Genomic DNA, 27,439 nt, shown 5'->3' on the forward strand with positions numbered 1-27,439 from the left:
GGGGTAAAACTAATGCAGCATTTCATAGAAAGAACATCATACCAACAGTCAAACGTGGTGGTAGTGTGATGGTCAGGGGCTGCTTTGCTGCTTCAGGACCTCGACCATAATTAATGGAACCATGAATTCTGCTCTCTACCAGAAAATCCTGAAGGAGAATGTCCAACCATCAGCTTGTGACCTTAAGTTAAATCACACTTGGGTTATGCAGCAGGACAAGATCCAAAACACACCAGCAGGTCCACCTCTGAATGGCTTAAAAAAAAACTAAATTAAGGTTTTGGAGTGGCCTAGTCAAAGTCCGGACTTAAATCCGATTGAGATGCTGTGGCATGACCTTAAACAGGCCGTTCGTGCTTGAAAACCCTCCAATGTGGCTGAATTAAAACGACTGCAAAGAAGAGTGGGCCAAAATTCCGCCATAGTGATGTGAAAGACTCATTGCCAGTTATTGCAAACGCTTGATTGCAGCGTTGAGGGTGGCTCAAGTTTTTAGGTTTAGGGGGCAATTACTTTTTCACATAGGGTCAGGTAGATTTGGATAGCTTTTTTCCCTTAATAAATAAAATCATCATTTAAAAACTGCATTTTGTATTTACTCAGGTTATCTTATTAAAAAGTATATATATATATATATATAAAAAAATATGGTTGATGATCTGAAACATTAAAGTGTGACAAATATGCAAAAAAAAAAATCAGAAAGAGGGCAAATACTTTTTCACAGCAATGAAATTGTCCCAGACTGCCTATTTTCCTTTTAGTACAACATCTAAAAATAATAGTATGAGAAAGTTTGAGTCAATACAAACACACAGTCAGCCCAGTCCACATTTACTGCAGGTTAACCTTTATTTCAAGAGCAACTTAAAGACTAATCCATACACAGCCATCATTAACACATAGACAATACAAAATAAATATTCACCATCACTTTGTTCTTCATCACCAAATAAATACCAAATATGTGCAGCTCAATATTCCCAGTGTATTGCAATGTACTCAAAATAGTTTGTGAAAATAAACAGGAAAATCATATAAACAGAAGCACCAAAACCAAAAACAAATCTTTAGAAAATTATTAAAAAACTTTCAGTTACAAAATATTTGCACTTAAAAAGATCCCAGTATTTTAAATAAATAATAAGATATATAAAAGAATTCATAGTTGATATCTTAAAATATTTCCTCTTTGTTCAACAATGCAGAGGAAATTATTTCCTTTCTCATGGTTACCGTTTAAAATCTTCTCAGGTAGCATTTTGGAAAACAACTGAATAAATAGATAATGAATAATAAATAGGCCAACATAAAAAATACAGCAGACATGAATAAATAAGTTGTTATTAAACTAACATTTGCAAAGGACTTAAATAGTTACACAGCAATAGTAAGAATGAATCTACAAACTAGTCCTGGAGGTGCAACATCACTATGCTCATATAGAATACTATCAACATTATTGAGTGGAGGTGGGATATGTTCACTAACTAAGAGGATCTGCTCAGGCTCTGTACTGACCTCCCGCCTTTGTTCTGCACTCTCTGCCTGTCTGTATACACCCTGCTTACAGTAACAGTTTAACTCCAGTGTGCTACCACGCACTTCACATCCACACCCTCATCTGTTCACACTCACACCGCCATAAAGCAACATGCAAACAGCAAACAAACGCAAATAACAGATGACAAAGTTCCAAATGAGAAGAATTAATTACATACAGTATCTAAAGGGTTCGGAAAGAAAGATTGGTGTTGTCACTGTGATGCCCCCCCCCATACTCCTCCTGTCCGTCACACCTCGATGCCCTTCACCGCCTGGTTGATGGACTCAAGCAAAGCCCGGTTCTCAGGGTTCTGGTAGCAGTCTTTATTGGTAAACATGTGGGTCAGGGTTTCTACGTAGCTGTCGAAGTTCTGCTCTGACAACGGCTCCTGCTGAAAAACACACACAGGTTCAGAAGTCCAAAAATTCCAAACCCTGTCAGTCAGGTAAGATCTGGATCTTTTAAGGTTCAAAGGTCCAGTGTGTAACATTATTCATAGGTATGTATGTAAAATCACCTGAATATAGAAAGTGTTGTGTTTTTACACCATCATAATACACTACATAGCTACAAGCCTATGCCTGACACAGTTGTTTGTCCCCCATGTACCCCCAACTCCTCTGTTGCATTTTTTAAATATACTGCAGGGTTAGTCCAGGGTTGTTTAGCAGGTCAAGACAGGTGAGTCTCAAGTTACCGCTCTCTCTGTTAGCCATGTATAGAAAAAGAGAGTTTAACTGTGTAGAGGGACAGCAGTAACGGAGGCTACAGTTGGCCATTCATCAATGTCAGACAGCTAATTATAGATCTGCTGATGGTTTATTGAGTCACTGATATACTAACAGTCAGTATGGTCAGTATGTACACTATTGCACTGACTGATGAATGATGGAAAGTGTGATGACCCCTCCCCCCTCTGGTTGGTCTGGGTCTTTTCCCTTGTTCACAGGAGACAGAGTGGCAGAGGGTGTGGCCATGGGATGGACTACACCTGGTTTATCCTGATTGCTGGGCTTTACAAGTGGTTGATCAGTGATCAGTCGCTCTCTCTCCTTCCAGCCAGCAGGTTCCTTGGTTTTTGATATATGCATTACCTTTTTCCACACACTTCACCCATGTCCACACACTAACTACATTACTGACCATACTGACGTACATATACATATTATAATTTGTTGTCATTAATATTGTTTAATTAAACTTCTTTTTGTTTAAAACCCTCAAATTCTCTTCCTTTGTCATGAGCCTAGAGCGGGTTCATGACAAAAGTCAGGAGACCACAAGTTATTACAATTCATCCTGAACTTCGGTACAAAATTTCATGGCAATCCATCCATTTGTTTAGAGACATTTTACTTAAAACCACAAAGGTCAACCTCATGGTGGCACTAGCAGAAAGAACAGGATCGCCAAAGTCAATTGAATTTATCCTCTGGGGACAACAAATATTTTGCAACATGTCCAGTCCATCTGGTAGATGCTGAGATGTTTCACAGAATGAGTTAAAACTTTGACCTGCCTTCCATCAGTCTACCCCAGAGAATAGATGCTGGGGTGTTGGGACAGACGGAGTGTAACCTCAAAAGGACAAATCAGTTCCATTCAGGCTAAATTGATCATCCTTGGTAGCCGGATGTTCTTGCTGCTTTTGGTTAAATTTTGCAATCAGGTGCTCATTTCTTCTAAGATTGAGAAATTATTATAGCTGTTATTTGCTTCTGTTGAAGTGAGATACTCTATAGGAGAAGGGAATTTGTCCTGGTTTAAAACACTCTGTGTACACTCACCATGGCAGGCAGGCGGATGTTGGCCAGGCTGCGGATCAGGGCCTGACTCAGGCCGGATAGCTCCAGGAACAGAGCTTCATTCCTCTCCTCGATCTGTTTATTCTCCTCCTCCATGCTCTTCAGATTCTTCTCCATCGAAGAGATCTGAAGCCGAGACAGATACAGAACACAGAAATATTCACTGTCAACAGCTTTATAGACGTCTTGTGTGGTCTATGGGCAGTGTCTCCTACAAGAAACATGTCTCATCCTCGTCCGTGTGCAGCAAGCTGAGCAGCTGAGCTCACCTGAGTATGCAGGTTCATCATATCGGCCTCCATCTCTGAGTTGGACTCGTTGAGCTCGTTGATCTCCTTGTTGAGCTGCTTGATGTCCTCATCATTGTCCAGAACTAAGCAAGAGCAACAACATACCTTAACACACCTTAACAAACCTCCTCTGGCCGTCACAGATTTCTATTACAGGTACAGGTGCTGCACGTGGCAACAAGTCTATTAAACTGTAGAAAACATCACATTGGGGCTCCTATGTCCTGGTTTCTTATATTCTGATGTCACCATGTTTTAGTAGTTTGGGAGATATATGTGAGACATGTGGGACATATCAGAAGTGGGACCAAGTCATTGTTTTGCAAGTAAAAAGTACGTCTCAAGACTTTGCACTCAAATCCCAAGTCAACTAATGGGGCTCAGTAACGTAACATTAGCTCTTTATGGTTCTTTCCTGTAGCTTTATTAGATGCATTAAGGTAAATGAATTGATTAGTGGCACATTTTTTAAAAGGTTCTATATATGAGATTTAAAACATTTAAGGACCAGTGTGTGGGATTAAGTGGCATCTAGCAGTGAAGTTTCCGATTGCAACTAACTGAACACCACTCATGTCTGTATGTCTGTATCTGATGATCTGTGAGAACAGGCTGTGAAAAAAAAAATGCAAACACAAAGACCCTATCTACAGCCACTGTTTGGTTTGTCTGTTCTGGGCTTATATAGCTGCAAACAACTATTCTCTATGTAAAGATATAGTGGAGTCATGGTGTCACACTCTCTCTGTGTTGCTATCAAAACCTCTCTGTGGTTTGAGAGTAGAGCGACTGAAACTGCTGTTTTTATCATCTACGTCTGAGACAGTGTTTCCTCTATGTTGATTTTGGAGCGGCGGCCCGCCGCTGTTAACTTTCTGCCACCACGGTATCAGAAATGGGGCAGACGCACAATGTAGTCACGGTTGCCTTTTAAATGATCCTGCCGACATAATGCACCCCCGTTGGCTGCCGCTCACATTGCAATTTAACAACAAGTAGAACTATTTAGAGGTTATTGGGGCTGTCCAGTTAAACTCCAGTTCGGATGGGCCTGCCGCCGCTGCTAAAAAAAATCCTAGAGGAAACACTGTGAGAATTAAGGATTTCTTTCAACCAAACCAGAGTTGGTGATTGTTTGAAAGCCTAACAAAGTCAGTTTTGGTGAGCTAAATTCTGTCCCATTGTTTTGGTCTGGTGTGCTGTTCCGCTAGTATGACACCTAGTTGCAAGTGAAGTTCGTATATAAAACCTATATATAAGTCCAAGTCAAGTTGCAAGTTTTCATTTTATATTGTCAAGTCGAGTCCAAAGTCATCAGACTTCATTAGAGTCTTCTCCTTCAGGACATACTATCAGGCAGGGGGGAAAGGTCAGTATGTCTCTTACCGTCACTGGCTCTGAACTTTGCAGTGATATACTCGTCTCCAGGGAACTTGGCTCTCTTCTTGTTTGCCGATGCTCTGGGACAACCTGACAGACTGAGAGGAGCAGCTGATCAGGATTAAGAGCTCTTACATTCTAACAAGGCTGAGATTTTCTATGTACATAAGGCTCATGAGCGATAAATGGGGGCCCAGCAGCTCATTTTACTTGATCACACTGCTCTCTGTGTGCCGAAGCTCAGACATTCAGGATACCTGCGGTGCGTCAGGAAGCTGCCGTTAGCGTGTCCGGAGCCGTCGCAGCCTGGCGTCGGGCAGGTCGGGCCCTCAGTCTTGAAGGCCTTCCAGGAGAAAGGAGTGCCATTAAGAAGACCTTCCTTCTGCCGGCGTGCTGCCAGTGGACAGCCGTAGGCACTGCGGTGGGTGGCGTACTTCCCACTAATGTGGCCCAGACTGTCGCAGCCAGGAACTGGACACCTGGAGACAGGCAGAAAGTAGGCAAAAAGTTAGTTTGAAAGGTAAAATGAGGTTTAAAGCAGGATTTGAGGCTTCACACAAAAACATGTTGTGAATTTTGGATGTGATTGCGTCTATTTTCTGTCAATACACTTTTTACTTGGCCTTTCAAACAAAGTTATTAGAATCATTTGGATCATGCAAGTCGGAAACAAATTCCTCTAACAGCCGTGTATGAGGGCGTATTAGGGCCATTGCTTTTGAAAGACAGAGGTGGGGGATGGAGGTTATATTTCAGGATTAAATTAATACATTTACTAGAAAAAATTCACAAAAATCTCTAAAATTAAAGTCACAACTTTACAAGACAAAAAGGGTTTTAAGGATGCTGGAAGTCACAGCAGGGGTGCTGAGAGAAAGTCAGTCTATATAAATGTGATATATTTAAGCTATAATCTGTAACATTTCCGCATTAAAGAGTGTATAAACACTAGCTCTATGTTCTATATGTTTTGTTCTTCCATTATGCCAAATGTTTCCAACAATGTTCAAACTCATTTTATTCAGGTAACGTTGTGTTTCACCGGTCACCTGTCAATGGTGTCTTAACCCCTTTGTGCATGCATCAGCGTTGTGGTTATATCATGCTACTTCACCATGTCATGTCAAATTTGTCTTTTGTTATTGTTTTGATGTGAGAGACCCCCTAGTGGCAGAAATTACATATTGTACATTTAATCTCAGAGAATTTTTTTCTAGCAAAGACTTTTTTTGATTATTTCTCCCCTGCCAGTAGGGCCATTTATTTTATACAATGGCCCTACTATGCTGTAGTATCCGTGGGACAACGCCAGTCTAATGTTATATGTGCCTAGCTCTTTAAGAGCTAATGAGCTACAGTGTCTCACCTTAACAGCTCAGAGTCTTCCTTGTCGTCCTTTGTGGGGATCGATTTGATCCCGCCTTTCTTGGCTCGAGGACACCCAGACAGACTGGCAGAGAGGAGCAGAGAGGAACAATCACATACAATCTGCATACAGTAACTGACAGTACAGCAGGATGAACAGGAGGAGAACTCCTACCTTCTATGTGAGGCGTAATTTCCAGTGATGTGGCCTGATCCGTCGCAACCTGGAGTGGGACACCTGAGACACACACAGACGCTCTTTCACTCCACAGGCTTACACTAACAGCAGACTGCAGGCAGAAACCACTTTTCCTTACTAAATAATGAGGGCTCATTGTTTTTGGTTTGGATTGTTCAATATTGGACTTAATTATGATTGATTTTGAGTATTTTATATTAGTGTTAAAAGGAGAGCAGGGACAGAGCTGTAGCTGCAGACTGAGTGCTCAGTGAACATGTTGGAGGTGAGAGACAGGAGAAAGCAGACATACTTTAGTTCAGCTGTGTGGGCAGCCATGAGGGTCCGAAGTGATTTATCAGCAAGAGGACAGCCTGACAGACTGGAAGATAGGTTAGAGAGAGAACGTCAGAAAACCAGACTGAGAAACAGGATGTCTGAGCATGAGTGAAGGAAAGAGCCAGAACCTGAACTGGACTACAGAGCCAGGACAGGACTGGGCAGCACACACACAGGGAGGACAGGAGTTCTTTTATTATCTGATCTCATCTCTTAAGTGATTGGGCACGACAAATAATAAACGATGAATGTGTGTGAGTGTGTGGAGTCATCAGGTGCAAATCAAACAATCCACTGGAAGATGTTTAACTGTCGAAAGGCCTCTTTAGTTCTAATGACAGCATGTCTCCTGGTCACATGATACAGGAAGTAACCAAAGGTGAGAATCCTTGTTCAGGGCCCAATCCCAATCTCCACAATCTTAGACTCACAGGCTTTGAGACGCATTTCTGCAGACTTTGCGTGAGGGGATTACTCACAGTTTACAGACAAGAGACGCCCTTAGGTGTTAAAAAGCCGCAAACAAACATGGGAGGAGCCACAAGAAATGTGTGATGCTAAATTGACAAATATTTGTACATTTTTATTATTTGACCTCTCATCCACTCTCCCTTAAATTAAGAAAGTAAAATAAAATAAAATAAAAAGTCCCAAACCCACTCGGCTATGTAACTAGAGCTAGAGCCAAACAAAGCTTTTTATGTAACACGTTTTGACGTCATCAAGATTACATTATTATATAATATAATATAATATAATATAATATAATAATTATACAGCACTTTTAAAAAACAAAGTTACAGAGTATTTTGCATGGTTGAACCAGGATTAAAACATTTCAGAAATGAATCAGGAAATTAAAATAATAAGTTAAACCCCAAACAATAAAGATACATTCTAATAATAAAACAGATAAGACATATTAGAATATTTAGATATTTAGAAGCATTTTAAAAGATGTCACAAAGTGCTGTCACATTCCTATTTATACAAACTCTTACCAGGTGACGTCGACTACATCTGGGAGGGTTCAGGGCTTTAAGGTGGACATTGGGATCGGGCCCAGAAGACAATGAGATGCTAATCGCCATGAAGGTGCTGATGTTACAATAGCTCTTTCATTAGAACTGAAGAGGCTGTTTGGATGAATGTGGAACATCTTCAGCTTCATTTCAGTAGTTTATTTTACTTTGACCAACGTCATCTGAACACCTGTCATGTCAAATCATCTGAAAATGTTTCTCTTTATACTGTAATGAAGATATTCCAACCATAAGAAGCAACACTTCAAAGGAGAGGGTTTGTTTGTAGCAGATCTTTATACCTAGAGAACTAAATTGAAGGACCAGTGTGTAGGATTTAGTGGTATCTAGCAGTGTAGTTACAGATTACAATGCCCCTTACAAGCATGCCAGAGAAACTACGGTGGCTTAAGCCAGTGATTGGTTTATCCATTCTGGGCTACTGTAGAAACATGGTGGTTCAACAAAGGCGGACACTAAGTAACAAAAACATATTAAGTCTTATATACAGCTGATTATACACTAATGAAAACATACCATTTCTGACAATAGATCCTCCTAAATGTTACACACTGGACCTTTAATGTTGAAGTTGCTCCTTGTGTATTCGTCTATTCTATTCTTGTTTAAGCTGCAGTAGGTAACTTTTATAAAAATAACTTTTTGCCGTATTTGCTGAAACTTTCACTATATCCTGACTGATTATCTGTCTCATGAACTACTTTCAGGAGATAGTGAAAGTTTCAGAAAGTATGACAAAAAGTTATTTTTATAAAAAATATCTACTGCAGCCTTAATGGTGTTAAACACAAGAAAGCAGCTTTTATGATAAATTGTACTCTACTCTAAAACCAGCAGCCTACAAATCATGTAAATACAGTATTTGGGGGCATGAATCAAGAATTATTAATTTGACTAATTGATAAATTTGTAATATGAGTAGTATTTCATTTGCATAACTGATCTCTGTACAGGCCATGTATGGTCAGAGGCTTTTACAGGCTCCTATATATGCTCTTATCCACCAGCTTTCCAACTTCCAACATATTGTACTTAACACAGCTGCACATCGTGCCTCCTTGTGGCTTGTTTGAGCAGAAAATTTATTTTGATCCAACACTTACAGTACATCTACATAACTACCATAAAACATTCGTTTGAAAGTGGCATTACTGATTGACAAGTAGTGGTACTAAAGTGCAGGGCTCGGTACTGGTGAGTACTGACCTAATTCAAGCTCTGTGTCATGCTTGTCTAAATTTCCACAGGCAGGAATCAGATTTGTTGAGTCTGTCCAGGCAGTAAGATTAGTAGACTTTTTCCATTGTTTGCTGGAAAAATGTGGCCAAATTTACCCACTACTCCCCCTTAATTATAAACTGATTCCAGTCAGAATCAATGTTAGGAGCAGATAGTTGACATCATTACAATCACACTAGATTTGTAACGCAAACATACTTGACTTATCACTTCCTAGTCAGAGTGCAGGTCTTACCTTCGATGGGATGCGTAATTGCCAGTGATGTGTCCACTGCCATCACAGCCTGGGGTGGGACATCTAGGGAGCAAGACATACGTGCACAGGTCATTCTATTGCCCTTTCTTTATTGTTTATTTGTATAGGGACAATTATGTAACATAAAAACATGCCACACACCCCAACTTTTATAGCATAAGCTAATTTGCAATGGCTGTCCCTAGATGGGCCTTAAAATACATAAAACTCAACAAATACCCAAGAACACAAAATAATACATTAAAGCACCCTAAAACAGGACGCACCGGATCATTCATGACTACATGGCTGATCTTTGAAATACTAGGAAAAAACACTGCATAATAAATGATGACTTGTTTTGTTCCAAAAGAGTTTAGGCTTTCAGCTTGAATTGAATTTTACATGTCCTATATACATCTTTCAATATCCCAGCAAGAAGAATAAAAGTCCTAGGCACATAAAATAGGAATTTGTCTTTTTTTTTAATGAACAACCTGCACACAATGCTGGGACAGAAAAAGTCACTTAACACATAATGAGGACCAGCTGTTTTTCTTCCCCACTGTTTTATCTGTGCAGCCATGGGATTGAAAATCTAATAAAAAAAAGAAAGAAGGCAAATAGAACTGGACAGGTCATTCTCAATGAGTCCGTCCAGCTCAATGCAGCAAACTCAGTTCAAACTGTCAAACTAGACAGTGCTGGTCAAATATGAATCAGGATTCTGTTTCTGCGTTGACTAGAAACATATTTCAGTTACAACCATCTTGGTTTTTGGAGTCTGAGAATTCACCTTCTCTGCAAACTAAATTCCTTCTTAGTTGTCCCTTGTTTTGTTTTTTTATCAATCTTGTATTGATAGTGTCCTGCCTTTTTCTTTTTTCTGCTGGTTTCACAGCCTCATAGTAAAAGACAGAAACAGTTGTGCAACCAACAAATCCTCCAGAAAGAAGCAAAGAAGTATTTTGGCTCTTTCTTGACTTGGAAAATGATCTGCTGCTCTAAATAATTCCTTCTGCAATCCCACTACTAAATGTATTGTTTTAAAGTACTTAATACAAGCTACAATTAGATGACAAGCAGAGGAGCGCCTTGGTAACCAGATGGTTACTGTAATTAACATTAATTCCAGCCAGGGACCTTTGCTGCATGCCATACTGCCCCCCTCTCTCTTCACATTTCCTGTCTGTCTCTTAGCTATTAAACTGTCCAAAAAAGCTCCAAAACAATCATCTTTAAATAATAAAAAGTGGAACAACCTTTTAAATGGAGGTGACTTACACAAGAACGTCTTTCTTGCTGTCTTTGGGCTGAAACTTGACCTTGAAGCTGCTGGTGGTGACCTCACCAGGGTACTTCCTTTCCTCCAAGTTCTCCTGGTCCTCTTCCTCACCATCAGATGAGGTGTATGAGGGAGCCGCATACTCCACCTGGAGAAAGGTAAAAATAGATAAGTGACTCTGGCACTCCCTTTACCTGTCTGTTTCTTCTTACACTGATGTGATGTCAGTGAGTGTATACAGAACCTCTTCATGGTCTTCCTCTTTGACTCCACTTGGTTTGGTGAAGTCCAGCGGCCCCTCCCACTCTGGCTGAGTGTGACCCTGAGACAAGGTGGCTCCGATGTGTTGAGAAGATGAAGACGAGGAGGACGAAGGCTCTGGAGGCTGCATGCCCTCCCTCTTGGTCTTCTTCATGCTGAGATCCAAGGTGCCGTTCTCGTCCACTTCAATGTCCGACTCCTGCGGGGTTCAGATGAAGAGAGAGTCTAAACAGAGTCTAGTCTAAATGAGAGGAATCTTTCTGAATGAAAGCCAGCTGACCTTGGTGCAGGGGTCCCTGGGCTTGGCGCTGAGGGTCTCTGGTCTCTCCCAGCAGCGGGTGGAAAGGTTGAGGATGGCTGTTGCCGCCATGTGGGCTGCCTCTGCATCTTGGCTATAGTCATAACCACTGGAGGACGAGGCGTTCTTAGAAAAGCCTCCTGACACACTGTGACTGGGAGAGGAGGCCTTAGGGAATGGTTTAGCTGTGTGGGAATGGAGCAGATGGATTTTTTGAGCATAATTTAAGTGATATGGATACAATAAACATATGATAAAGATTTTTTCATTAGTTTCGTTTTTAATAACATGTCCTTTGTAGTGGATATTGGATCAGCTGCAACCTCTCCTTCGCAGCTCTCCAAGAGGTCTGGTGGTCTCTTGTGGCAGCCAGATCAAAGAAATACAGGACTGTGTGGACAGTGCACTTCTTTGTGTAGCTTGACATTGATATATATATATCATGACCACACAGATCAAAATCTTTTCTACCTGTGTGGAAAATGGTTGAAAATGAGTCCCACTATGCCACACAAAGGACATGGGTTAAATGTTGATTTTGAAAGGCTTAAAATGAATATACATTTCTAAAACCACAATATAATATAGTTAATATTTTCATACAGAAAAAACAAGACCGGAAACAATACATCTTAATACATTTTATCAGTTATATTGCCAAAAACCCATTTGTTGCCCCACAGAGGACAAATATAATCATAAATATAATATTTGGAAGGTAACCACACAGTAATGAACAGAGCCTGGCCACTAGAGAAAAGAAAAATTAATTTGTGTGCACAAATTGAGAAATTGTGCGCTCAAATGAATAATTGATGCCCACAAATGACTAATTCCTGCTCTCCAATTAATAAATCATGCACAAAAATTACTAATCTGTGCGCTCAAATTAAAATAATTTATGCATATGAATGAATAGAACATACTGTTGACATTCTAAAACAATGGTTCCCAACTTGGGTGTCGGGACCCGCACTAGGGGTCGCCAAAGCTTTGCAGGGGGGTTGTGAGGCCTTTTTGATTTTCAGGTGTCTAAGAAAACTAAATATCTTTACACAGCAGGCCTATATCTCAGTATTTCTGTGAAGAAAAACTAAATGGAATTGTTATTTAGTTTTTATTATTAAGTTTGTATTTTTATTTAAAATCTAAGCTTTGAAGACCTGAACACACTATATTCATAGAGCCTTCCAGTTTCAAGAAAACACTGAATTTGTTGAATAAGAAGCCATTCGAGTATGTATCATTGTTAAATGTTAACCAATACATTATACATAATGGTGCACTGTAACACTCGGTAGTGTAGCATGGTGGATCTTACATTTGAAGGCTTTGGGTGATGTTTCAGTGCTGCTGGGTGTCTTTGGGATAAGCATCCGCTTTCCAAACACCTGGACGTCAAAGCTTGCATAGTCAAAAGACACCTTGGAATATTTCTCCAGCTCCTTGGCCAGGTTGGCTCGAGGCGTGGTGGTCACTGCGTTGGGCCGGTAGCTGCCATACTGAGGGATCTCCAGCTGTTTCACAAAACACATGGGCCTGGAGGAAAAATCAGTAGTTATACATTATTCCTGCAGTGGCACAGCCATATTAAAGCTAATCTTGAATAGAAAACGCTTATGTCTCACCTGAGCACTCTGTCAGAGTTGGAAGAGGGTTCGCTGGCTGAAGCTTGTAAATGAACCTGCTTGTCCTGGCTTTTGTTCAGCTTAGCTGCAGCTGCAATGGGGCAGCCAGACAGACTGACAGGAAGACATATGCAGATGTTTGATAAAAATAAAACATGAATGGGTAGAAATGTGATATGCTGACAGGAGTTTGAAATATTTATAAGCCTTCTAAAGACAGTATAAGTATGTTAGTAGTATTAGATGACATTGAAGGAAGTTAGCATTGTCCTGGTTTCTTTGACAAAAAGCCAATAGGATTTTTCGATTGGATTGTTGCAGAAGATAAGCTCTGTGGTGAACAAAGGTTTACGATAATCACATGTTTTGTTCAGCAAGAAAATCTTTACTAGTGTTCAGTGTTTGTCCGTTCTGGGCTATTGTAGAAACACGGCTGTTCAACATGGTGGACTCCATAGAAGAGGACCCGCTCCCTCTGTAAAAATGTCTCATTCAAAGGTGAGACGAAATGCTAACGAAAATACAACGATTCTTATCTTGAAAACATACCTATGAATATTATATTCCATTTCTGACAAAAGATTGTCCTAAATGGACCTTTAACCACAGGCCTTATTTTAGAAATCTTACAAAAACCCACTGACTTTGAAGAGAGGGAACCCGAGGTGCTAAAATGCTAACTCAGGTTAAAGGTTAGGGGTAGGAAAGTAGTGGTTATGGTCAGGATAAATCTCCAGGAAATCAATGTTATGTGTGTGTGTGTGTGTGTGTGTGTGTGTGTGTGTGTGTGTGTTTTTGCACGCTCTTGGGTGGTTTATTAACCTTCGGTGTGTGTTGCGGTTACTGTTGACATGGCCTTGGCCTGTGCAGCCAGGAGTCGGACACTTCAAGACGTTCTCATGCATGGCCAGGACTACAGACACACAGCAGACACAAACTCAGGTTATTCTGTTTAGTTTGTTGTCACTAGCAGTAGTAACACAGACAGTAGTGGAAAAAGCAGTAGTGACAATACAAGTAGTAGTATTAGTAGCTGCAGAAAGTTCTAGAGAAAGAAGTAGATTTGGTAGTACTAGTAATAATAGTTAATAGAAATAATAATAATAACAATAATAACTCTCAAAGCTCAGAAGCTGTTGAATATCTAATAAACATGGTTTGTATGTTAAAACAGACAACTCTAAGGGTTGGGTTGTAACATCAGTAACATCTGGAAGTTGCCTCAGGAATGTCAGGTTTGTCCATTGGTAGTCTATTGTGTTATGAAAGGTAATGTACTCACTCTCTGGAGGGATTCTGTCTTTGTGAGGACATCCAGACAGACTTCGATGGTGAGGGTACAGCCCCGTCACATGACCTGTCCCATCGCACCCTGGGGTTGGACACTTTACTTCCTTCTTCTCTGAATAGGGGAGGGTGAGATGGCAGCAGTAATGAATTAAAGTGTGCTTCTGACCTAATACCAAGTAATACCAGATCAAAATTGGTATTGATAGTGACATTAATAGACTTCTGAATACATTCAACCACAGAGATCTGTAACAGCATTCTTACAATAATAGGACCATACTATTCCACTATGATAAACAGGAGCACTTTTTGAACCGTTTGGTAGTAGTAACAGTAAGAGTACCTTTGCTGTAGTGAGAAGTGCGGCGGGCTGCAGCAGCAGGCTCGGAGCTCTTGCTGGAGGTGCTGTATGGATGGTACTCTGGGGAGCTCTGGGCCTCCTGACCTCCCTTCACCTCCTCTGCCTTCAGGGCAATGGCCTGCTCCAGCAGTCCCAGGTTCCCCCGAGTCATATCCCAGTTCTCTGAGTCGTCTGTGATTCCTGAGCCCTCTGAGACACGATCCTGCTCCTCTCCGTCCTCCTCCTCCTCCTCTTCCTCCTCCTCTTCCTCCTCCTCGTCATCATCCTCATCATCATCCTCCTCAGAGCGGAGCTCTATGACCACTGTACTTGGAGAGGCTTTGCTGGAGTCTCTGTCCTCCTCTTCCTCCTCCACCACCTCGCCGGCTTCCGTCCCATGCCTCTCGTCCTCCTCTTCCTCTCTCTCCTCCTGCTGCTCTTCGTCCTCCTCCTCTTCCTCCGTCATGGGGGTGCTGACCTTTTCTTCCCTGAGCGACACCTCGGCTTCAGATCCCTGAGTGCGTGAACTCAAAGCGTAAGGAGTATCAACCTCTTGGTGGACCTCCCTTTCTTCTCCCACCTCCTCGTCCTCCTCCTCCTCATCTTCTTCTTCCTCTTCCTCTTCCTCCTCGTCCTCCTCTTCACCCTGTTCCTCCCTCTTACTCTGCTCCATTGTTGATTCTTTGGCCTGATGTTTGTAATCTCCACTGGAGTACTGGTGATCAGAGTTTTCCTGGCTTATCATCTGTCTTTCTACCGCCCTCTCTTCTACAGTGTTCTCTGGACTTTCTTGCTGCTCCTCTTCTTTCTTTTCTTCTTCTTCTTCTTCTTCTGCATCCTCTTCCTCCTCTTTTTTTGTCTCTTTCAGCTCAGTAACCCCTGTTTCTTCTTCAGCTTGCTCTGACGGCTGGTCATTTGTCACCAGCTGACTTTCCTCCTCCTCATTTGTCTCTGTTTCCTCCTGCTGTAGATCATCGGTGAGTATTACCGGTTTATCTTCCTCACTTTTCTCACTTTCAGTTTTGTTTGCAGTATGAGAGGTGGTGCTTTCGTTATTGCCGTCTTCAGCCACAGGACAAACTGCTGTTTCTGTGTCCTCTGTTGTCATCAGTGAGCAGTCGGCTGTGGATTCAAAGTATTGATGAATGTCATTGTCTTTGTCATTTCTTTACAATACCTTACCTGTGATGTGACTCATCATCATCAGTCACTACTATTAGTGTAGTTGTTGCTACTGTTGTTGCTGTGTACCATTGTCTCTGTCTCTGTCCTTACCTCTGTTCTCTCTTTCTTTCTCTCTCTCTCTGTCTCTCTCACTCTCTCTCTCACCCCAACTGGTCGAGGCACGACCATCCACCTAGAGCCGGGGTCACTCCAAGGTTTCTGCCTCTTTAAAGGAAGTTTTTCCTTGCTGCCGTTGCCAAGTGCTTGCTTATGGTGGGAACTGTTGGGTCTCTGTAAATAATGTTATAAGGAGTTCGGTCTAGACCTGCTCTATTTGAAAAGTGTCCTGAGATAACTTCTGTTATGAATTGCCGCTATACAAATAAAATTGAATTGAATTGACCTGACATTGTAGTTGACCTTATCTGACTTGTCTAGCATTAAGCGAAGCGTGTGATCTAGCTAAGGCAGTCAACTTGAGACTGCTGCTACACTCACATTACACACTACCTCCCTGCAACATGTATCCAAGCCATCCTTTTCATCATTGTGGTATGATGCCACACTCATCACCTGAAAAACTATGATGCTGCTGTTAGCATTTCGGAAAGCTACAGTCTACAGTAAGTCTCAAGTCTTTGCACTTGCGCAGGTCAAATCCCAAGTCAAGTCCCAATTCCAACTTTGAGTTTCAAATCCTAAACAAATAATCATAATGCACTTGTGACCAAATGTGATGCCTCTTTAAAAACAGAATGAAGGACCCCATATGATCCTTTGTATATTTTTTTCCACCAACAGGGAACTGGCTCCATTCTGGCTCAGGCTCAGCTAGAGCCAAAAGTAGGCGTGTCATATTCTACAGGTCATTGTGCATTGTGCAACACCCTCTGTTGATGACGCATCTTTGATTACAGTGATTCCACTCAAAACTTGTGGAAACAAGGGCTAGATCACTAGATAGCACCATGGTTCCAAGAATCTTGAATGGAACTGTTACAAGAATCAGAGCAAATTTGGTGGAAAAAGACTATCAGTAATTTTAGGTTGGTTCTTCATTAATTTCTCGTGCTACTTTATTTGATGCTGTCGGACTGGTTCAACATACCTTTTAATATTTGGACATTGGGGAAGGTATCAAGTATTTCAGGTATCAAGTATTTAGTTATTGTCCAAGTGATGCCATGAGTCAGTGACAAAGTCCTACTTGAGTTCCAAGTCTTTTTTGATTTTGTCAAGTTGAGTCTTAAGTCATCAAATCTGTGACTCAAGTCTGACTGGAGTGTTTCCTTAAGAGGAGTGATGAAGTCAGAACCAAGGTCAAACATCAATGCTGTACCTATTTTACATTCATATAATAATCCAGTCCACATGAGTTTGTTGGCTGTACACAAGATCACACAACTGTGATTTATATAAAAAAGACATCAAGAATGCATGCAAGTGTCATAGATATTTAGCATTCTTAGTTGAGTACAAATTTTATGCTACCATGCACTTTTTATTGAAATGAAAATCACCCATTCCTCTAAGAGTCTGGGTACTGTATGACTGCAACTATGAAATTATGTAGTTTTTAGCCATGCTAGCAGCATCCACAACCAACTAGGTGGTTCCCACCAGTATGACTTCTAATAATTGGTGATCCATATTGAGACCAATTATCTCAAAAAGTAACAACATTCCCATTAGCTGCAGCTGTGCTGTTTAACACAGATTATTGTTGCAGATTGTTTCCTGATGACACGCTTAACTATAAAAACTATTATGGTGACCAAAGTTAACATTATTTGCTAAACATTGCATGTTAACATTGTCATTGTTAGCCTGTTTGCATGCTGATGTTAGCATTTAGCTCAAAGCACCATTCTGGCTAAGTACAGCGCCACAGAGCTGCTAGCATGGCTGCTTTTTAGTCTTGTTGCCATGGAAATGGATTTTGTCATTATTTAAGCTAGTCTAAGAATAATACAGGGATAAAACTGGAACAAAAAACACATCAGACACACATTATTGTTCCAGACTATATATGTCTTAATACATGGGGTCTTTAAGGCATCCAACAGTCATTCAAATGAAACAATGTGAGAAGTGTAGATGGGAAAATTACACTTTGGTGAACTGGTTTAATTAGAAGCACCTGAAAGTGAGGTCCAAATCTCCCTTGCTCTGACCCTACCTGCTGACTCCACACTGTTACTGTGCTGTAATGGCAGTTTTTCAAGGTAACTTTTATGGTTTGCTTTTACTCACGTTTTATTGCCTCTGGCCTGCTTTTTGCTTTGTTTTTCTTCTTCTCTTTGAGATCTTCTTCCTCCTCCTCTTCCTCCTCTTCCTCCTCCTCTGCTGCATCGCTGTCTGCGGTGTAGCCCTCATCTGCTGCCTGTTTGCCAGGCTGGTTCCTCCTCTTGGGAGCAGACTGGTTCTCTTCAACCTCAGCCTCCTCCAGCTTCCTTTTCTTCACAATTGGGCATCCTAGTACACTAAGGAGAGCAGGATGGGTATGCAGTGATATATATATAGTGAATGCTAACATCTAACATGCTAACATAAAACAGCAAAGTTGACTTGTTGTTTTGTCCATTACTTAAATGACCAGAGTGTAGGGTTTAGGGAGATCTAGCGGTGAATGAAGATTGCAATTGATACTGCTCGCCTTCCAAGTGTGTAGAAGAAACCACAGCCTATCTAGAGCCAGTGTTTGGTTTGTCTGTTCTGGGCTACTGTAGAAACTGGCAGACTCCATAGAGGAGGTCCCTCTGTTGATAAAAATGGCTCATTCTAAAGTAACAAAAACACAATGATTCTTATATTCAGGTGATTATATACTAATGAAAACATACCTATGAATATTATATTACATTTCTGACAATAGATCCTCCTAAATGTTACACACTGGACCTTTAAGTATTCATTACATCTCACAGTATAAACGTTACTGTTACAGTTACATTGTGAGATTTGTCTTTAAGTTGACTTCATATCATTGCAAAAATGTAAGCCTTACTGTGCTATAATGCTTAGGATTTTTCTCTTTTTGTTCTATTTCAGTTTAGAAATCATATGCCCAATTCTTAATGATCCCGTGAAGTGTAAACAGTTGATCATAGTCAAAAGACTAGTCATAAAAAAGAAGTGGGCTATTGATAACTTAATTACAGCGGTAACAATTAAACTGGTTGATCCACATAAAATGTATTGGCTACCACTCTGATGATCGATTGATTGTAAATAGTTTTTATAGTATATCAGTTGTTTTGAAAGGTAATGTGAATGTAGAAAACTGAGTAAATTCAACTTCAGTGGTAACATTAGTATAAAGAAGATACGGTTAAGTCAGTCTTCTGACATGTTCTGTTAACACATTTTAAATAAGTTTGGAGAAATGCTGCATATGAGTGTATATGAATATATTTACTAGTTTTAAGTTTAACTGAATAGAATTGGTACAATTAACATAATTTACCCAAGTTACCTTAACATATAATTTGTACATATTTTTGGGGCTTTTTGCCTTGTTATGCAGGCCTCAGGAAAGGGGGGAGAGAGAGGGGATGACATTCAGCAAAGGCCCACAAGATGGATTTGAAAATTCTGATCATTGACTCACATTGCAAACTGCATCACAGAGTGGTATTTATCCTCTCTCCACACTCTTGGCAAGAATGTGAACATCAAATAATTCACTTACATATTACATCACATATACTCACATTGTAAATGTGGCCTATGAAGAATTATTATACATAACCTAAAGTATGTTTACGTTATATGTGCATCTACATATTTTTTCTGTACATGTATATACTGGGTAGATATTTTCATGTCATGGTATATCATCACATCTGTCTATTTTTGGTCTAAGGCTGTTTTTCAAGATTTGGGCAAGGAACCTTTCAATTAAAGCATTTTATTTATATAGACCAAAATCACAAATGACTTAATGCCTTACAACACCCTCTATGCTTTAGGAAAACTCCACCACACAAAGATATTTTACGCAGTACAGTGCCTCTGACTTTGTGGTGGCAGTTTGGGAAAGACCCTTTCCTATGTCAACAAGATGTAACATAATAGAGTGCTGCAGGAGTCCTAAAACCTGGAACTGAGTTAGCAGTTGAGCACTTCCGCTTCCCTGCCCTCAAAGTCAGTGTTTTTTTTTGACTGGGTTTTTGGTCAGATGTCTGAAATAAGGTCTGTGCTTAAGATATTTTCACATTCTGTTCTATGACATAAAATAAGTCAGTAAATACCCCACCTCTGAATTCTGAAGATTTTCCGTGTCTTAACAAAGGCGTTTGCTTCCAAGTGGCTAAAAGAGACTATTGAGGTTGACTGTGGGTTAGACTTATCTACTCAATAGTCCACCTTTACAGCCTCATTGTGTTTATACCTGTGCTCTTGCAAACTATTCTAACTCAAACTTTACAACTTGTAGATTTTAATTACAAGGTTTAATACAAGTTGGAAGTTTGGTGGTGGTGACGTTGAGGTGAAGATTATCTTGCTGAACAAAACATGCATCAAGTATCATGAGCCTTTGTTCACAATGGACCTTATTTTCGGTAATAATCCAAAATAGAAATGGATAAATCCCATAGGATTTTTGTGGCAATGCTAACCTAATGCTAATATCACATATGGTTTTACATAAAATTATAACATAGGAAATTTAAAAAACTAAATAACTAAATAAAACTGTTATGCAGAAGGTTTGCTGAAATACAGTGTGAATCCTACCTTCTATGTCGAGAGTATCTTCCACTGACGTGGCCTTTGCCATCACATCCAGGGGTGGGACAGCTGCTACTGACACGCAACAAGACAAATACACACTTCATACTCATAAGACACACTCATTAGATGATACATGATAGTGTTCTGTTAAAGCATAGAACCTTACCTTAACTCCTGCTTCATCTCTTGTCCCACGAGTTCTGATGGCACTGAGCATAAAACAGCACGGGAATCATTAAAATCAGAAATAAAAGTCATGTAAGGGCTGTAAGTATGAAAAGCCAATGATGCTTTTATTTTGCAGAGAAAATTATTTGTACATTACATACTGTTAAATGAACCCCTCTACATACATGTCCTTTTCTGTCTTCCTAGGGTGTGTCAGAGCGGGTCCATGGTTCATTTTTGCCCCACAACTCTCTATCGCTGTTAATCCAGCCATTTATAACTCCCGCCCCTTTTTGCTCTGTGCTCACCTTTCTCCTTTTCTGTACTTAGATATGCTATGTGCTAGGCTTGTCTATGTTGAAAAGACACATTTTGAAGATGGTTAAAAGATAAAAGTGACATCTCCACATGTATGGCAGCCATTCCATTCCAGTGTCTGTTGAATTTCAACACAAGCACACCTCATTCTACTTAATGAGGTACTGATTAGGTGATCACCTGAACCAAATCTTATTTAACGAGAAAAAGTATAAATAACACTGCTGTGGTCATCGCTATCTTCTTGCAATAGGACCAGCTGGATGGCAAAAACAGTGCTAGTGGTATCTCAAAAGTAACAGGAATCAAAAAATAACTATTGATCATGCCAAAAGAGTTGAAAAGAAAAGTTTTGAGTGAGGAAAAGAAGGGTTCAATGGCTTTACTGGCAGAGGGATACAGTGAGCATCAGGTTGGCTCCATCCTTATTTCAAAGATGGCGGTTCATACGAACAAGTTCAAGCAGCAGACATTGGGGACAACAAAGCTGAATTCAAAGTCCCCCAACAGCAATGTGAAAGACTGGTGGAGAGAAAGCCAAGACGCATGAAAGCTGTGATTGAAAATTAAGGTTATTCCACCAAATATTGATTTCTGAACTGTTCCTAAGTTAAAACATTAGTATTGTTTTGTTCAAAACTTATTATGAACTTGTTTTCTTTGTATTATTTGAGGTCTGAAAACACTGCATCTTTAATGTTATTTTCAACAGTTGTGATTTCCTGCAAATAAATGCTCTAAATGACAATAATTAGGGCCTGAGCACTGACAGTGTTGTAATGCAAGGAATTGTTATTATTTTCTGCCTCTTCAATCACATATTTGGAGGCTTTCCCATGCTCCAAAACTCATGAAACGTGGTGCACATGTCAGTTCTGGCGAAAAATTCCGTATTTTATGGGGGTCCACTATGAGCATGGCAAAATGGCCCCTCAGGGGCCCATAAACTGGCCCCCCCGGTGCCTGTTTCACAGATATGCATCAAAATCGCTACAAGCGTAGATCTAATCCTGACATAGACAAAATCTCCCTGGAGCCAGATCCTAAAACCAACAGGATGTCGGCCATTTTGGATTTACAGCCATTTCTGGAAATTTGCACACGTTGTATTTGAACAAACTCCTCCTAGGGAATTTATCAGCTCGACTTCACATTTGGACACACCCATCTAAAGACATTCACGATCAAAGGTTGTGCAATTTGTCACTGTGTGGCCTGAAACAGAAAATTGTCATAACTTCAGTGCACATGATCCAATCTCAAAAAAACTTCACATGTTTGATAAGAGTCCCGCCCTGAACACGTCTATGTGATAATATTCAGTAATAGTGATAGTGCCACCTAGTGGTGAAAGGAAATGTCACGTTTTGTACTTTCACGTTCTACTCCTAGCAGGTTGATCAGATCCAGCTGAAATTTAGTTAAAAAATTGCAAACATATTGTTGATGATATTTCAAAATGGCTTAGCCACGCCCCCCAGAATCAGCCCCCAAGACACGTACGACTGACATGAAAATTGGTTTGCATGTCTATCATGTTTGGACAAGCAAAAAAGCCTGTTGGACCCATAACCCGAACCCAACAGGAAGTCGGCCAATCTCAATGAAACTTCATATGTTTAATAAGAGTACCGCCCTGAACATTTTTACATGACAATATTCAGATATAGTGATAGTGCCCCCTACTGGCAACAGGCAGTAAGCACTGCATGGCAACTTTGATCTGATTTACGTGAAATTTTCATGTTGTGGTCTGCATGTGTTACGTCGGCACGTGACGCGGCTGCAGCACACCGCAACGCGCACCGAGTGTGAGGGCCCGCCTATCACTGCTTGCACTTTTAATTAGGGCCCGAGCACTGACCGTGCAACCTAATTGTAAGGATTCTTATTATTATTTTAGTAACAAATGAATTGCATTTTTGGAGGCTTTCCCATGCTTGAAAAGTCATGAAACACAGTGCACATGTCAGTCGTGGCAAAAAAAATTATATTCTATGCGTTGCTTTCGGTTTGGCCACTAGGTGGCGCTACTATCATTTTAGGATCGTTTAGGATAATAACGTCTGCATCGTTTGTCGCACATTCAAAAACCTTATATCCACGCGTTCGGTGAATGGAGCTGCATCTCCCCATAAAGGCCCTGCCCACTTCCACAAATTTTTTTTTTGTTGGAGCGCGAAATATCCATGAACTACTTTTCGGTCTTCCTCCTATGTGCTTTGTCCGATTCCCACAAAACCTTTCACGTAGCATCTGGAGACCGTCCTGGCAAAAAAAAGTAATTTGAAGATTTTTGAATTTTCAAAAAATAAGCACGTTATAGAATTAAGACTTCCTTAAGATTTTTTGTTAAAAAAGAAGTAGACCATTTCTCCACATTGGTATGTCCGATTGACACCAAGCTTGGGTCCATAGTTCCCCATATCTTCCTTAGGCATCGTGCACAAGTTCAGGCCATCGCCACAAGGTGGCGCTCTTTAAAATGAAGAAGTTATATCTCAGCATTGGCACGTGTGATTAAAACGAAACTTGGTACAATGATTCCCCATGGCTCCCTGAGGCTCGCTAAAAAAATGCGTCAACAATCCGCCACTAGGTGGTGCTCTGATGGCAGGGTAAATCACTGTGCGGAGACCGTAATAGTTATGAATATGAAATTCACAGGGTACGTGTAGACTGGTGCCTGCAGCTCACATACCAAAAAACGTGTTTGTCGTGTTTGTAGCGCCCCCTACAGTATTTCAACAAAGCACCCCCGGCGCCACGTTTCACTGATATGTGTGATATGTATGGCCTCTTGGACCCATACCCCAAACCCCATAGGAAGTCGGCCATTTTGATTTTGATTTTCACTTTCGGCGAACTTTTCGCCTTGTATTTGAACAAACTCCTCCTAGGGAATTTATCGGATCTACTTCAAAATTGGTCAGTACAGTCAAAAAACATTGCTGATTAAAAGTTGTGCTATTTGTGACTGAACGTTTAACAGCGTGTCCGTGGCGTGCCATCAAATTCGACCACGGTGAATTTTGCAGTGATTTTCAGTGTTTTTTTGCGTTGTATTTGAACGAACTCCTCCTAGAGAATTTATCGGATCTGCTTCAAAATCGGTCAGCACAGTCAAAATATGTTGCTGATTAAAACAGCAGGAAGTAAGTGCTGGGATGCGATTATGATCTGATTTCCACAAAATTTTCATGTTATCGTCCGCACGTGTTACCCCAAGTTGCGTGGAGTGCGAGGGCCCGCTCATCGCTGCTTGCAGCTTTAATTTTATTTGGAATTTGGGAGAAATGTTAGTTTAGTAGTTTATAGAATAAAACAAAAAGTGTAATTTTAATTAAACACATACCTATAAATAGTAAAACCAGAGAAACTCTTGTATATATATATATCTTAAGTTAGCTTGCTCATGTTAGCAAAACATGAGATGGCTAGTTTAACTTAGCTAGCTAACTTAAGATGTGACTATATATATGTTGTTTTTATCTTTCAACGAAGATGAGCACAGAGTAAAAAGGGGAGGGAAGGGTCAATTAAATGAATATGCAACATTAAATGGCACATCAATATCAGTTTACATCCTCTCTCTCTCTGTGTGTGTGTGTGTGTGTGTGTGTGTGTGTGTGTGTGTGTGTTTGTTTCCACTGACCCCGGATGCCTTTGGAGCGGGTTCGTGTTCGTGTCTCTGTAGTGTCTTGGCTCATCTGAATAACAGTAGGATATAAGTAAGATGAAGAGAAATGATTCAGTCCAGCACTGATATAAATAGATAGACAGATAGACAGATAGATAGATAATAGATAGATAGATACTTTGATGCTGAGGCTCGTCCCCTCTGGTTGATTGGCTCTCCCCTGGTCCACCGTTGGCTCAGTGTCTGACCTTTGAACTCATTTTCTGTTGGATGAAACAACCCATTTACTGTGAGTGGGTGATTTTCTACCCACAGGCCATTACTCTGACCAACAGTTAACTGCCCTGTACAATAACCCTAGGACTCTTAATGAAACCATTCATTACTTATTTTCCATTGCTGAAAATTCTGTTTCTTTGCATTTGTATATTCTGTCATATCCACCTACCCCATATACATAAAGATACCTGCATGTAAAATACTTATTTCAGCATCCTTTGCACTCTGCACCATTGCACTATTGTCTACTGTCTACAAATGATGGTTTATAGATACAGTATGTATAACTCTACATATAAGTCTAAGTCTTTTTTGTTGAACTTGTTCTGTTTATTTATATTGTTAATCTGGGCTTATACATTGAGAGCAACATAAAACCTGAGTCAAATTCCTTGTATGTGCATAAAAGTGATTCTGATTCTGAAAGATAACTATTTTACATTTATAAAATTGTTATAAAAGTTCTTACTACTCAGATTGTGAAGCCAGTTGTATAATCATGTCCTCTGTGGCTCTGGAGGAGCTTTGTCAAGTCTGAGGAAAATAACCCTGATGATGTCATAGTGATGTCACCAGGGTTACGTACTCATGGCATCATAACAGAAAGCCTGCATAACAAACTGGAGGTGTGGGGTTTCAAATATGTAGACATATGCAAGGCAGGGATGGTCTAATGTATTTACTGAAAATATGACTGTCATTGTCCTATGAAAAACATGTAGCTTTGTTCATCATTTGTTTCTGATTTTCATTGATTTTCAGAAGTTAAGAATTACCCTTTAAGTCCCGCCCCTTTTTGGTGTCTGCTCTAATAACAGTTGAGCAAGCCTCGATCAGAACTTCAACCTTTCAACCTGCACTTATATATGCTATATTCTAGGCTTGTGAATGTTTTATGGATGCATGGTTCAAAGATAAAAATGACATATATAGTCACATTTTAGCTTAAATGCTAGCTAACTGGACAGCTAATCTTTATAAATCGTTAGCTAGCTAGCTCACTAACATTTTGCTACAGAGCAAAAACACTAGCTAACTAGCTCTACACCAATAGTTCTGCAAACATTAGCTAACTTAAGATGTGACTGTATGTTGTTTTAATCTTTCAACCATTTTCAAAATGTGGTTGTCTTTTCTATAGATTAGCCTTAGCATATCTAAGTACAGGAAAGGAGAAAGTTGACTGAGACTTTTGGAAGGGTCTTTTGTTTCAATTTCTTGGTCTAGAAGAACCCTCTTAAAAACTGTGTGTCTCCTTTTTTTTTTATCTTAATAAGCATAGCATAGCCTATATGAAAAAATAACAATAAAACCTTTTTTTTTTAATTAAACAAAAAATAAGACAGTAAACACAAATAACTCAATATATTCCACTTAGAGAGTCCTCTTATATACGAAGGTATGTCAGACATGACAGCCTGACAGCAGCTTGCTTTTGACATTTTGGGGACCTTCGAACAGGGTCACGAGCCAGAAAAGGTTTAAAGTGACTTTATTCCTGCTAACACTGAGCATGCCATCACTTTAATGTGGACTGACTACCACTACATTTCTTCAGGCAGAACATTTAACACAAAAAACACAAAAAGTGAATATCGAGCAGCCTACAGAGAGCAGGCTTGTTGTGCGGTGACAGCAGAGATGTAGGCCGGGGTGCTAACCGGGACGAGGCCTCTCTCTTCTCCTCAACTGGCACACTGACTAAACGCAGAACATACAAAGGCCACCGGCGTTCAGCGGTTTACACAGACCTGACTGTATCGACGCCGAGCCGCCATTGTAGGGGCCGGAAATAACGATCGACAATAATAATCGGTTTTAAAAGCTCACCGTCCGCACAATTCAAACCTGGCTTCAATTATTCTCCACGAAGCGAACAGATGAAAGAAGCACACTGTCAACCACGGCGGACTGGCCTACATATCGCTACATCACGTCCTTCCTGCTCGGTGTGGATTCCACCGTAAGGCCCGCAGCCAAGGCCCCAGAAAATACCGACAAATGAGTGCGCTTCATGCTCTTTGTCAGGGAGACATAAAGCCTTACCTTCCCCTCCCCCTCCGCTCCTCCGACATCTCCGGGCTGGCAGACAGACGTGTACGGTAACACACAAGCACAATAAAGCACCAGAACACGGTGTGAATCGTAATGACAGCAGCCTCAGACTGAGCCCAGCACCCCGGAGCTGTTCAGCACCCCGGACAGAGCCAGCCCGAATCTTCAGCACCATGGACAGAAGCCCCGCTGCACTGCCTCCTGCAGGAGCACAGGAGAGCTGCAGCCGGCCACGGCTCACGGAGGGGCCGCCCTGCCCCCTCGGCTCGGTCTCTGGGCTGCTGGAGGCGGACTCGGTGACAATATTTAAAGAGCCGTGAAGCAGCTGGAGGACAGGGTATGGAGGAAGACCTCACCGAACACAGTCCTCAAGTCAATAAAACATCCAGTAACCTAAAACCAGCTACGTAGTGCAAGTACTAGGCATGATAGAGCAATATAGGCTACTACTACTAAAATAACTAAATTAACCTACAGTACAGCAGGGGCGGGTCTGGGGGCGGAGCGACGGGTGTCAAACGCTGTGAAATTGAACACATTAATTTAGATTAATTTA

At 40.7% G+C, this 27,439-nt stretch overlaps 1 protein-coding gene across 3 annotated transcripts; it reads right to left on the bottom strand.

Moving 5' to 3' along the window:
• Nucleotides 1-829: 829 nt before the first annotated feature.
• myt1a (myelin transcription factor 1a) lies at nucleotides 830-27,114 on the bottom strand. Of its 3 annotated transcripts, none has more exons than XM_051426003.1 (23): nucleotides 26,875-27,114; nucleotides 24,728-24,812; nucleotides 24,565-24,619; nucleotides 20,590-20,632; nucleotides 20,427-20,495; nucleotides 17,940-18,169; nucleotides 14,526-15,644; nucleotides 14,175-14,294; nucleotides 13,715-13,805; nucleotides 12,893-13,006; nucleotides 12,586-12,803; nucleotides 11,247-11,449; nucleotides 10,950-11,165; nucleotides 10,705-10,853; nucleotides 9,421-9,483; nucleotides 6,878-6,946; nucleotides 6,562-6,624; nucleotides 6,388-6,471; nucleotides 5,279-5,500; nucleotides 5,028-5,119; nucleotides 3,621-3,724; nucleotides 3,334-3,477; nucleotides 830-1,934 (listed from the first exon to the last, which is right to left on the bottom strand). In XM_051426003.1, the coding sequence occupies exons 3-23, from the start codon at nucleotides 24,617-24,619 to the stop codon at nucleotides 1,794-1,796; spliced, it is 3,609 nt and encodes a 1,202-aa protein (XP_051281963.1). In that variant the 5' UTR covers nucleotides 24,728-24,812; nucleotides 26,875-27,114; the 3' UTR covers nucleotides 830-1,793. The 3 variants fall into 3 exon arrangements, with proteins under 3 accessions (XP_051281963.1, XP_051281961.1, XP_051281964.1); XM_051426001.1 differs by having other exon boundaries at nucleotides 830-1,937; nucleotides 26,875-27,113; XM_051426004.1 differs by lacking the exon at nucleotides 6,878-6,946 and having other exon boundaries at nucleotides 830-1,937; nucleotides 26,875-27,112.
• Nucleotides 27,115-27,439: the final 325 nt, after the last annotated feature.

This window comes from Dicentrarchus labrax, unplaced genomic scaffold (genome assembly GCF_905237075.1).
Source record: "Dicentrarchus labrax unplaced genomic scaffold, dlabrax2021, whole genome shotgun sequence".
In the NCBI taxonomy this organism is placed as follows: Eukaryota; Metazoa; Chordata; class Actinopteri; family Moronidae; genus Dicentrarchus; species Dicentrarchus labrax.